This window comes from Drosophila gunungcola (assembly GCF_025200985.1).
Source record: "Drosophila gunungcola strain Sukarami chromosome 2L unlocalized genomic scaffold, Dgunungcola_SK_2 000037F, whole genome shotgun sequence".
Classification (NCBI taxonomy): Eukaryota; Metazoa; Arthropoda; class Insecta; order Diptera; family Drosophilidae; genus Drosophila; species Drosophila gunungcola.
In genome coordinates this window covers 468,539-480,982 of record NW_026453164.1, presented here as the reverse complement: position 1 = coordinate 480,982, position 12,444 = coordinate 468,539, and the positions used below count along the sequence as shown (strand labels likewise).

The 12,444-nt window shown below is 44.3% G+C and overlaps 1 protein-coding gene across 3 annotated transcripts in view; it reads left to right on the top strand.

The window, feature by feature from the left end:
• The window catches only part of LOC128253470 (protein O-mannosyl-transferase TMTC2), a 41,519-nt gene extending 31,573 nt beyond the window's left edge, over positions 1-9,946 (top strand). For 2 of the 3 annotated variants that reach the window (XM_052981878.1, XM_052981877.1), the window contains exons 2-10: positions 1,269-1,355; positions 2,891-3,446; positions 3,818-4,901; positions 4,973-5,087; positions 7,874-7,959; positions 8,028-8,416; positions 8,475-8,559; positions 8,912-9,069; positions 9,131-9,946. In XM_052981878.1, coding sequence (XP_052837838.1) covers positions 1,270-1,355; positions 2,891-3,446; positions 3,818-4,901; positions 4,973-5,087; positions 7,874-7,959; positions 8,028-8,416; positions 8,475-8,559; positions 8,912-9,069; positions 9,131-9,304 — 2,733 coding nt within the window. In that variant the 5' untranslated portion in view covers position 1,269 and the 3' untranslated portion in view covers positions 9,305-9,946. The remainder of the gene's footprint in view (positions 1-1,268; positions 1,356-2,890; positions 3,447-3,817; positions 4,902-4,972; positions 5,088-7,873; positions 7,960-8,027; positions 8,417-8,474; positions 8,560-8,911; positions 9,070-9,130) is intronic. The other variant, XR_008267456.1, reaches the window with a different exon arrangement.
• The last annotated feature ends 2,498 nt before the right edge of the window (positions 9,947-12,444 follow it).

The window sequence follows — 12,444 nt, the reverse complement described above, 5'->3', positions numbered from 1 at the left end:
GCGGTGGCCCAAGATCTCATGTGTGTCCATTATTCGATGGAGGAACCAAAAATACCACCTACACATGCACACACTGACTGGCTGGCTGGCTGGCTTACAGACAAACAGCGCTTGCCGTCGAGGCTTGTTGATAGCCTTTATTGTCTGCAACTGCTGCTGTTGCTGCGACTCTTAATGTCAACGATGCTGGGATGCGATGTTGGCAAATGGGGTTGCATCTCAGGAGTAGAATGGCATTTGCATGGCATGGTGTACCGTGGTTTGGTTTTTTGGGGGGGGGGGAGGTAGTCAGTCCGGCTTGTTGACGTTGGCAACCGCAGCAACAAATGTGCATAGAGTCAGCAGCTGGGGGGATGTTGAAAACTGGGCGGGATGGGATAAGCAAATGCAACAGCAACAGACTGCTGGCTCTCATTATGTGTAATGGCTGTAGCAACATCATCAACGGCCAGTAAACAACAACAAAAGGGCGCCAGCAACGGGTACAGCAACAACTGCAAAAACAACAACAACAACAACAACCGCTGTCAGGGAGTCCAAAATGACAACAATGCGCCAAAAAGGAGGAAGTCATGAATGCAATCTACCTGCACATTGCCGCCCGATTTCGAAAGGAATGAAAAGCCAGCGGAAAGCAAGGGAAAAGTAGAGGAAAAGCTGCTGCCAGCAGTTACTTACTGCCGCTGGCAGAATCAGCAGCAACAACAACAACAACAAAAGCCGAGCAACGAATACCTGTAATGGGGAAATATGATCCAGAGTTGCAAAACATGGCTGCGAAAGGATCTCGGATGAATGTCACAAATTTTTGCTGCTTCCCGGGCTCATTATATAAGACATACACTTTTAAAAGGTTGCAATAAAAAAGGAATCTTTAAACTTTGAATATTTTTTACTACCCATTTAACCAAATAATTTTATAAATATAAAATAATGAATTCTATAAAAGTAATCTTTTTCTGGACTAAGTTTGGCATAAATTTATTTTAGAATCTCAACGATAAGGTCAACAAGTTCTAAGCTTATTGATAACGTAAAACTTATCGAATTCCTGATCCTATTACTTACAATTTCAAATGAAAACTGTTGATAGAGGTTAACAACTCTTGAAATATTTACATATTTAATGTTATGAACTTGTTTTGGCATAAATATGTTTAAGAACCTAAACGATAAATCCGAAAAGCACTTTATTTTAAGATAGTTTCTATGCTATCTCATGCTTAAACCTAAAACTAATCGATTTCACCACCCTCTTCCCATTTCAGCATGGACCTTACGTGTCTGTTCTGCTGCAGCCTGGCCTTCGTCCTGTATCTGAACACCCTGAACGCTGGCTTCGTCTACGACGACAGGTAAGAGTCATTATGCCTAAGAAATGCGAGTAGCAAACTGTTCAAGCTTCCAGGCAAATTTATTAAAGTTGCGATAGCACATCCTGAATTGCGTTACGGCGTTACAAAAATAAAAAAAAAAATAGGGTGGGGAAGTAAAGTCGCCTGCGGCATGCCTTGATGCTGCAATGGAATTCCAGTGGTGCTTAAAATCGAATTTCAACTCACCCACCACCACCACCACCACCATCCCACACACACACACATAACAGGCTGCTCCACCGACTTTATGCGGCATTAGAGTGGCATTTGTTTATGTGAACCAGTGGCGGTGGGACAGGTGGGACAGGTGGGCCAAGCCCCATCGGCCTTTGCCATGATATACGAGCTGCTGGCACCGTCGCCGTCGTCGTTGTCACGAACACCCTGCCAAAATCCTACAAAACTCCGCCTGCCGTGCGTGCAGAGAGTGGTGCACAGGTGGTAGAGTAGAAATGCCGGAGCAGAAAGTCGAGGAACCAGGGACTTCGACAAAGCAGGACTCCCGCCAAAGACCAAAATGCAAGTCCTGGTACGAGGCATTGGTGTGTTTGTGTGGTAAAAGCCAACAGGATACCAGTCGATGATTGTGGCAATGTAGTGGAAGCCGTCCTCAGAATGGTAGTTTGTGCACAGTGAAAAAGAATGGAATAAATAGTTCGCGGAAGCCCGATTTTACAAAGTATATATATTTTTTTTTCCGAATTTCAATTACTTTGCACAATTCGAACTGCCCTTTTGTAGATTTAAACCTCCTCAGAGATTATCATAGATTTACGGTTCATATATAAGATTTTGTAAACAATTAGGAACAAGAATTCATATTATAGACAATAAATGTTAGTTAAAAATGAAATTTTAAAAAAATTTTAAAGCTTGCAAAGGTTACATATTTTTTATGAGTTGTTTAGTGCACTCTCAGATACTGTGTGTCCGGATGCCGATGATGCCATCAATGACAGCATTGAGACGCTGGCAGTTTTGGCTTAGCCTCGGCACAAAATGTGCACAATAAATGCATGGATAGATGTGTGTGGGAGTCTTAATGACAGGGCAAAAGTTGCTAGGGAAAAAAACCCGGGCCCTAGCGTTTTTATACTTGCAAAAAAAATGTGAAAGGGGGTTGAAGCAAAGTGAGTTGCTTTTATCTTGAGTCACTTCAATTAAGATTCCCAAGGTCCTGGGTAAAATGTCATTTATCTAAACATTGTTCAGCAGTACAACAACATAAATAAACTTAAAAACATGACCATATCCCTACGTAAAATTAAAAAAAAAAAAAAACAATAATCTTAATTTTTTAGGCGATAAAATCCCTGCACTTTATGAACGTAATTATACAAACTTTTAGGTTCAGCAATATTTAGTAAATTTTGTCAATCCTAATAATAAATTGGGAAGCTATGGAAGGGCTTTTGCCAAAATGAACTTAGATAGTCCATCAATGACCGGAAATTGCTTTATGTATATGTGAATATCCCTACTAAAAGCTGTCCATCTCGTTCCTTTTTTTGCAGACGCGCAATCCTGGCCAATGCGGATGTCTCGGGCGGAACACCGTGGCAGCGAAGCTTCGCCAACGACTTCTGGGGCACTCCGCTGACGGACAGCGGATCCCACGGCTCGTGGCGACCGCTGTGCGTGCTCAGCTTCCGGCTGAACTATCTGCTGGGAGGGGGATTTGCGCCGTGGGGCTTCCACCTGGTCAACAATCTGCTGCACTGTGTGGCCACAGCTTTGGTGGTGCGAGTGGCTCGCACCCTCTTGGCCTCCGTGTGGGCGGTTCTGGCCGCCGGCGCCCTCTTTGCCGCCCATCCGATTCACACGGAGGCGGTGGCCGGTGTAGTGGGTCGGGCGGACGTGGCCGCCTGCGTCTGCTACCTGCTCACGTACCTCAGCTACCTGCGGCACATGAGGTGGCGCGAATCGGGGGATCCCCGCCAGTGGCTGGCCCTGGGCGCCACCCTGCTCCTGGCCTTGGCCGGGCTGCTCTGCAAGGAGACGGCCATCACGGCGCTTCTGGTCTGCGCCCTCTTCGACGTCATGCGCGGCCTGAGCGGACAAGTGGACAAGGTGGGTAACCAAACGATTCATACTCAGTTTCTTTCCCTTAAAACCACTTCTTTTGCTCGCTAATGAAAACTTTTGATAGTTTAATGAATATTTTAAAGCTGTTTTAAAAACGATCAAAATAACTTAATAGATTGATGGGTTACATACTCAATTTCTACATTTTTCGCTTTGATTTTCCTCGTAGTGGGTCTTAGTTTAATCAAAAATATGGAAATATACAATTTTTTAATACTTTTATTATTTAAAAAGTATTTTTAAATTGAATTTTAGAATTTTGTATTAGGTTTAAATTTTTAAAAATTTTTGACTATTTGGTTTGTAAAGTTTAAACAAATACTAACAAGATTTCGTATTTTGTGTTCTTTCCGTAGCAACGTCTTCGTTCAGTTTGCATAGTTGTTGGTGCCCTCTTCTGCGGAGCTTATTGCCGGCTGGTTATAGTGCCCGGTCCGCAGACAGCCTTCTCCAGCGCGGACAACCCCATTGCGAGGACACCGTCCACCTGGACGAGATTGCTGACCTTCCTCTACCTGCCCGTATTCAACTTGAGGCTGTTGCTCCAACCGAACGTTCTGAGTTTTGACTGGGGCATGGATGCTCTGCCCAGAGTAACTACTCTGTGGGATCGCCGGAATGCCCAGTCCGCCTGCTTCTATTCAGTACTGGTGGGCGTGGCGTGGCTCAGCTGTCGGCAGCTGTTGAGCGGGATAAAGGAGGTGACTGCAAAGGGGGATTCAACCTTTCCGCAGTACCACATCCAAAAGGTGGCCAGCACCAGTCGCAAATCACGCTCCAAGCGCAAGCGAATGGCCAACAATAATAGCAAGTACCAAGCCTTTGAGGCAGCCTATCATCACCAGCAGGAAGCGCTTCCATGCCGCGATTGCAATAACAACAATAGTAGCAGTGGCTATGTCTATGAGGGGAGTAGTAGTGCCCAAACCCAGAACCCACACCTTGTGTCTTCCGCCTTTCGCGGCTCCCGAAGCAGCAGCAGTTGTAGCAACAGCACCAATAGCTCCACTTCCAGCTCCTCAAGTTCGAGTTCTAGTAGCTCCAGTAGCTCCAGTTCGAGCTCGAGTGGCAGTGGCTATCATTGCTCCGTTAAGGATTATGCGCTGGAGGGAATGTCGCCTCGAAATCGGCATGCCTGCATTTTGCTAATGTCCTTTAGCTTTCTGGCTCTGCCCTTCCTGCCCGCTAGTAATCTGCTCTTCTACGTGGGATTTGTGGTGGCCGAACGACTATTATACCTGCCCAGCGTGGGTTTCTGTCTACTGGTTGGCTATGGCGTCTCCAAACTGATGGAGTGCAATCAGAGAACCCGCTGTGCCCTAATACTGAGCTTCAGTGTCCTTTTGGCCGCCATGAGCCTGCGAACCTTGAGGAGGAACGCCGACTGGCGGGACGAGGAGAGCCTGTACCGCAGCGCCATTGCCATCAATCCGCCAAAGGGTAAGTGGTCCTCATATATCCGAATATCACAGCCCGAAAAACCCGCTTATTTAAATCTCCTCTTTTTTTAGCGTTGGGCAATCTGGGCAGCGTACTCAGTTCGCAGGGGCGTTACGACGAGGCGAAACAAGTGCTTCAGGAGGCCATAAGATACAGGCCAAACATGGCGGATGTGCACTTTAATTTGTAAGTACCAATAACTAAAGCATTTAGCACCTTCTATGGAATTTTAACAAACAGTTAGAGAGCCTGATTTAGGCGAGACGAAGAAAGAAAAGATAAGTAGTATTTTCTTTCAGAAAAAAGTCCTTTTTGAGTTGATTGATAAGATATTATAATAGGTCTAAATTTAAAAACTAAATATATACAAAACTAAATAGCCATGAAAACAGGTTTAAATTGTAAATTACACTTTAAAAATGGTATCATACAAACTTATTAAGGTCAGGTAACGCTTTAATCCCTGCTTGATTCCCATAAAAAGTTAGAGTTTTTATTTTGCAAAAGTGGAAACCGGAACTGGCCTCATTATGTTGCCTACCCACATGTGACAGGCAAAAGCGATGCGATAAATGGCAGCCATTTTCATTATCTTTTCATGTGCTTTTCATGCCCACTTTCCCCCCACCCACATCAGGCACTATATCTCCGATCTCCACCCCTTGAAAAACCCTTCGGTCGGGTGCGCATTTAGCGCGGCCATTTTATGCAGCGTAGCATCCCATTTATGAGACTCCGTCCCCCCAAAGAGATGGCAATACAATGCCGAACAAGCTGTCAAATGAAGCCCATTTCCCTTTTTTCACGCTACCCGAGACACGCACCAATCCTCCAAGTCGCCATGCGAACTGCATCCTTCTTCTCGTTTTCCCATTTGTATCCCGCTCAGGGCATTTGCGTGCCGCTGCAGAAACTATGCGCATTTCGTGATGCACACACTGGCAGAAATAAAGGTAAAGACTTAAGAAAGTCGGGGATATGTGTAATCATGCGGGAATACTTAATCTTGCGATTGTATTGCCAGATTAAGTATTCCCGCATCGTAAACCATTTGAGATTCTTCCATTTACCTCTACAAATGTTCCTATTTAATGAAATCAATGCGTTTTTAGATTTTGATAAGAACTAAGTTACAGCTCCATCCATGATCTTCTTACTACAATATAAGTTTTCAAGTTTTTTGTTTTGGATTCCACTTACTTACGAGATTTATTTAAATTCTTTATAAGAATTAGGTAATTACTCCATCCTTGATCTTCTAAACTCGGGTATCTTTACATACAAGTTTCTTTCTATGAGGTTTTCTACGGAAATAAAGGCACTATTTTTTTCATGTGCTAACCAGGATGCTCGACAAAAGTCCTTAGCTTTCACACTCTCTCCGTCCGTTCGTCTGTCCCTCTGTCAACGTCTGACAAAGTCTGTAAGCGTGCTCTGTTCACCGCTTTCTGTTCAGCTCCGTCCTGTTCTGTTCTGTTCTTCTCTGGTCCTTCTGTATAGTTATGGCATAGTAGTACTCTGCTGGGTCTGTGTTTTGTCTGCTGTCTGTTGTCTGTTCGCATTGCATTTTTGCTCATTGCGCATATTTCACAGCAGCGACGCGATGCGACATAAAAACGTGGCAACGGAGAAAAACCAGCAGCGACGGAACGGAAATACAAAGCAGGGAAAATGCGAAAGAAAAGTGAGCGCGGAGTTGCGCTTTGAATATTCAGTGCGTCATTTTGGGTTTTCCTTTTTACCGCCTGTCTGTCAACGTCAGGCGGCTTGTCGCAAGCCAGATTATTGCTTGTACTAACCCCGATTACCCGAACCCAACTCTTTTTCGCCAGTGCCACCAGGCTAATGCCACAGTCCTCAAGTCAATGGTTCAGCAGAACCAGGTCACAACTGCTGCTGGGGCAGCCATTATGTGTGTGTCGTGCTGTGGAAACCCTTCAACAGGCTGCCTACAAAAGCAAAGCGAGCGCTAATCGAAAATCAATGTTGGCCCCCAACCGCAGCAGCCAGTGTTCCCAGCAATCCTGCGGATACACATCCTTGTACATACATTATTTACTGCGATCAAATCATCAATAGCAATGCTCGCGGCGCTGTCGCTTGCTTGACTGATTGCCATTTCCCTCAAGTCTCAAATCCATACACATTCCCACATGTCCTTGCTGTTTGGCAGGACCACCAGCAGGAGCAGCAGGAGCAGCAGAAGCAGCCAAACACCGAAACCAGCAAATCACTGAGCTGTATAATTTGATTTTTTACTTTACCTAACGTCAAACATTCGTGATTTTATTGTCGGTCTTGCTGCTGCTGCTGCTGCACTTGTTAGAGCTCGCATTTCGAATGGAAAACGTGAAAAGGACCCTCTATTTCCTTTTTCCACAGAAAATGGCTTTGGGAAATTGCAAGGCAGTCGTCACTTTAAGAGTCAGCTTGGCAGTAGCAAACTAATTACATAAGTCGAAAAAATACAAAGAAAATTGTGGGTGAAATTCACATTATATAAGAACACAACTAGAGTTGACACTCTATTTAAGTTTATAAATAAAAAAGAAAAACATGCTTAGAATATACTACAGTTTTTCATACATTGGTTTGTAGATTAAAAAAACATTTTATAAAAACATAGTCTACACTCTTTTTTAAACTCAAGTGTTCCTAAATTATTTTAGCAAAATATATGTTTCCCATTAACTTCAAAATATAATATATATTTCTCTTTAATTCGATGTCAGCTAAACTACGAAATAGATAATCAATGTGTAGTGTATTTTTAAGCCAGAATAGTATTTTCTTTAGTGAACGAGTAGTTGCTCATCTAGGTAGCCACCCTCTAACCCCCCAAAGGCACTCAACTTGTCAGGCTCTAGGGAATCCAAAAGAGACCCAGTCTCTCCGATTTAGTCGCTCTAATTAGATCACAAGAGGTGGACAAGTTCAGTCTATTAATGTCAACACTTTCACTCTCGCTTCAGGGGCATCCTGCACCAGAATCAGCAGGTTTATCCAGCAGCTGTCGAGTGCTTTCAGCGCGCCATCAAGTTTCGACCAAACCTGGCGGGTGAGTTGTGCAGCCTGTTCTCCCTTTTGCAGTGTGGCAAAACTTACTAACGACATTATCCCCTACAGTGGCTTACCTCAATCTGGGCATATCATTTATAGCGCTGGGCAAGCGACAGCAGGCAATCGAGATCCTGCAGTTGGGCTCCAATTTGGATGGGGCCGCTGTGCGAGATCGAGGTGCTCATGATCAGGCACGCAGCTCGGCCTACTTGCAGCTGGGTGCCCTCTATGTGGAGCAGGGAAAACTTCAGCGAGCTCTGGCCATCTATCGAGAGGCACTGTCTTCGCTGCCAGGATTGCCGCAGCAACGGGAAGTGCTGTACCAGCGAATCGGGGATGTCCTGGGTCGCCTTCAGCAGTGGGACGAAGCGGAGCGGCACCATCGGGCAGCACTTGAACTGCAGCCCAACCAGGTGGCCGCTCATCTCTCCTATGGCATCACGCTGGCCAGAAATGTAAGTGTAGATCTATACCTCCTATGGTATTTATAATCAATTTGATTTTTCCTTGCAGAGCAGTCGTGCTTCGGAAGCGGAAATGTGGTTCAAGCGAGCCTTGCACCTGGCGCCCGATCAGGCCAGCGTATATCATCATTATGGTGAGTACTTAAGTCATTTTATGCTCAAGAATTCGCGGATATTTTGTACCTTACTGGCCATAACAGTTTTGTTTAACAGGGAATTGAATAAATTCGAAAAATATATAAAAAGAAAACCCTTATACTAAAGAACTCGCGTTTGTTTTCTTGAAAGGGTTCCTCCAGGTCTACAAAAATAAAAAACTTAAATTTTAATTGAAAAAAAAAAATAAAATAATCTTAAAGACTACTCTATGATTATAAAATTTAATATAAAATGAATACACTTATGCTGAAGAATTCGCGTTTCGTTTTTGAAATGTTTGTTTCCATGAAACCGAAACCCTAATTTGTTTCCCTATTTTTCTTTTAGCCGAATTTCTCTCGCTGCAGTCGCGACATCATGAGTCCGCTATCTATCATCGGAGGGCCGCTGAATTGGCGCCCAACGATTATGCCCTGGTGGTGGCGGCTGCCACTGCAATGCGACTGCTGGACAGGAAAGTAGAGGCAGAGACGTGGTACAGAAAGGTGAGAAGCTACCGATAAAATAACTAGTTGTTTCTTAAGTCACAAAAAATCTTTCTTTCAGGCTGTCGTTTTGCGACCGGACGATGCCCATGCTCACACTAATTTGGGGGCCATATTGCATCTGTTGGGACGCACGAATCATGCGGCTGCCAGTTATAAGGCGGCCCTGCGACTTGAGCCCGGAGATGCCATCACGCTGGGCAACCTGGCCAAGCTGGGTGTTACGAATGTCTAGCAATTGTAGTGGTAACTATAGCCACAAACCAGCTAATGATAAAGTTAATTAGCCACAGAGCAGAGATATTTTTATATAGGAAAATAAAAAAAAGTGTAAGGAAGGACTAGAGAAAGCGTTAGATAACTCTACAGAATTTATACAAAGGACTACGATACATATGTATATCATTTAGCAGCTGGCAGCCGTGTAAATATCCAAGCAGCGACCAAAGAATGTCACAAAATAGATAGAAAGATAGAGATACCGATAGAGCAGACAAAGATTGAGAGCTACAGATACAGATAGAATCAGTGAAGAAGCGACAGAGAGAACAATAATTAAAATATCTAACTGTTAAGGAACCGAGTTACTGTACAGCTATAGAAAGCAGAAGGGATCTGTGGGAACGATGATTGGGTAACTACTCGTAATGTGCTTAAATATCCGTGTAAATTACTGTAAATATGAGACACCCACAAGGTATTTGTTTGTGTCATATTATTGACTATATATATACGATTTGACTTGGCTTCTCGAGATTATTTTGTCCGTTGTGTGTACATTTTAGTTAAGCAAATAAAGATACCAATAAAGAAATGTATGGATTGTATAAAGATATGGCAAGGAGAACATATATATAATAAAACAAACTGAATTGAAATAAAATTGGGTGAAGTGTTTGGTTTTACTGGATGGAAGGATAAACTTATCCCAACTCAAAACCCGTGAGCCTGCTCAGTGGCACATTCCTTCCATAATTACAACCGCTTTGGCCACTGCAATCAACCTAAGCTGCACTTGTAGGACATTTAAGCAGCCAAGGGAAATATTTTCAGTGCTCAACGGCTTAGATCCCCCTTTCCTACTGTCCCTATCTACCCGGCTTCCTACTGTCCCTATCTACCCGGCTTCCTACTGTCCCTATCTACCAGCCATCTTCTCATCCAGCTGAGCCCAAGTACAAATACAATCAATGTCAGAATTTTCGACCCAAGTCGAAGACGAAGACGGCAAAGGGGCGCCACTTAAGCCGTGGGCAACCACAACAGGAAGTAAGGCGCTGGCTCTGTCTTCTGCCAACCAAATCGCAGGATTATGAATTACAATATACCCGACTGCCCCAGCTCCAGCTCCAGCTCCTTGCTGCTGCAGTCATAATATTGCCACAGCTAATGCCACGTCTAAATGGCCGGCTCTTGGCAAGCATTCCGGATTCCTTTCCTCCAGGCCTCCTGAAAGATATGCTGGCGACCGATAAAGGTGATGACTTTTGACATCCGGCAGCAGAGCAAGTGCACTTCAGAGAGCACCACCAATTGGTTTGGCAAGTCGAGTGGCGGCTTGTTGGCCGCTGGCAGGCGCGCAGAACGTGCCCAAGAGCGTATAAATGAATGTATCAGACAGTCGTGTAGTCACTCTGTCCGTCAGCCAGTCAGTTCCCCGTCAAACCGTCAACCCGTCTACCCGTCACTCTTGGAAAGCAGCCTCCTCTCCAAAACAGTGTCATGTTGCCGGAGCCACTTTGGTGCAAGAGGGGGGAGATGACGACGACGCCGCTAAATGCGCTCGTTCCTGAGAGCTGCTCACTAATTGCAGACGCCTCTGACTGACTACTCCTCCTTCTCCCAGTCGCCACCTATCATCTGGCTTTCTTACAAAGTGACTCGTTAGCTTTGTGGGCCAGCCCAGCTCAGCTCAGCTCAGCCAACCAACTGGGTGGCAAGAACTGGCGTTCAGTGCGCTAATTACTGACAGCCTCGGCGGCGAGTGCTCGGATTTATGACAAGACATCGTCAGCGTCGATGGCTCCACTGGCCACTCAGGCCAAAGAATAAACCAGATCTCGGCATCGTCGGTTGGGTTACGTCTGAGTGGGCACCGAGAAGACCAGTTAGCAGGGAACAGTGCTCGACAGTAAGTTACCCTGGTCATGGTAACTCGACAAAAACTTTTATAAAAATGTTTATTGTTCCTATAAGCTATGTTATATACTGTCTACTAAAGTATATAACCATAAGTGGTAAGTCTATATTATAAAATGGAGCTGATTTATAAGCTTTGTCTTTAGTGGTTCCGGAATTGAACAATCATTATATTTTTGCTTAAGATGGCTGTCCTAAAAGTCCGCTCATTAATATGGCTACAGGGTACTTAAAGGCTTTGTCGGACAATGGCCTGGATCTGATTTACGGAGAGAGGAGGTTCGTTTCGGTATCATGGATGTGGGCTGATAATAGGGAAAAGGACCGAAGGACCCCACCTGCCAAGTGCAGCGCCAGACGCAGCTAATTCGAGCTAATTATGGCCCGGAGCTGTGTGAACTGAAGACGACAGCCGACAAAAAAGCTTACACAATGTTTGATATGTGTAAAGCACACACAAACTCTTGCTGGACAAAAAAAGCAAAACCACTTTGGTATTTTTATGTTTTAATTGTGGCTTACGTTTGATTTGGCCAAAGGGCAAATGCTTGAACACAACGGCGTCCATGACAGGCGCAGAAAACAAAGGCAAACAAACATACGGGTGGTGATGGTGGTGGAGAAACTTTTATTTACAAGTGGGTGATGGCAGATCCGAAATCATTTGTTATTTGCACATTTGTCAAAAGTAGGAAAAACTTTGCCGGCCGGCCGTGCTTCTAAATCTTTTTTGATGAGGGTCGCCATGCGAGAATGTAGCCAGGACGGTCAGGGGTAAAAAGTCGGGACGGACCGACAAATGCTCCCGCCTGACCACTTCGGTCAACTCCAAAAGTTTTACTATGCTGGCGCAGCTCGAAAACAGAGATTTAGTCGTTGCGCATACGCCATGTGTGTTCCAAGTTAAGGAATTACACTTAATATTTTAATCTACAAAAAAATTACTTAAGGTAAAGTTGATAAAGAAAATGCAGCAACGTGGCAATTTGACCTAAAATAATTTGACTAAGTCTATGTTTCTTTTAAACGTGTTTATATAAATATATCTAAATTAGGATACAATTCTTACTAATAACATTACTTTTTCAAAGTAGTTCTTTTAGTCCCTATAATCTGTGCTTGCTTTGAAATAAATAACAATTGTAACTTTTGATGCAGCCTATGCAAAGGGAAATGGGCTAATTAGCGAAAGTACGCAGCACTTTTGAAAGGCTCAAAACTGCGGCCCCCGCACCG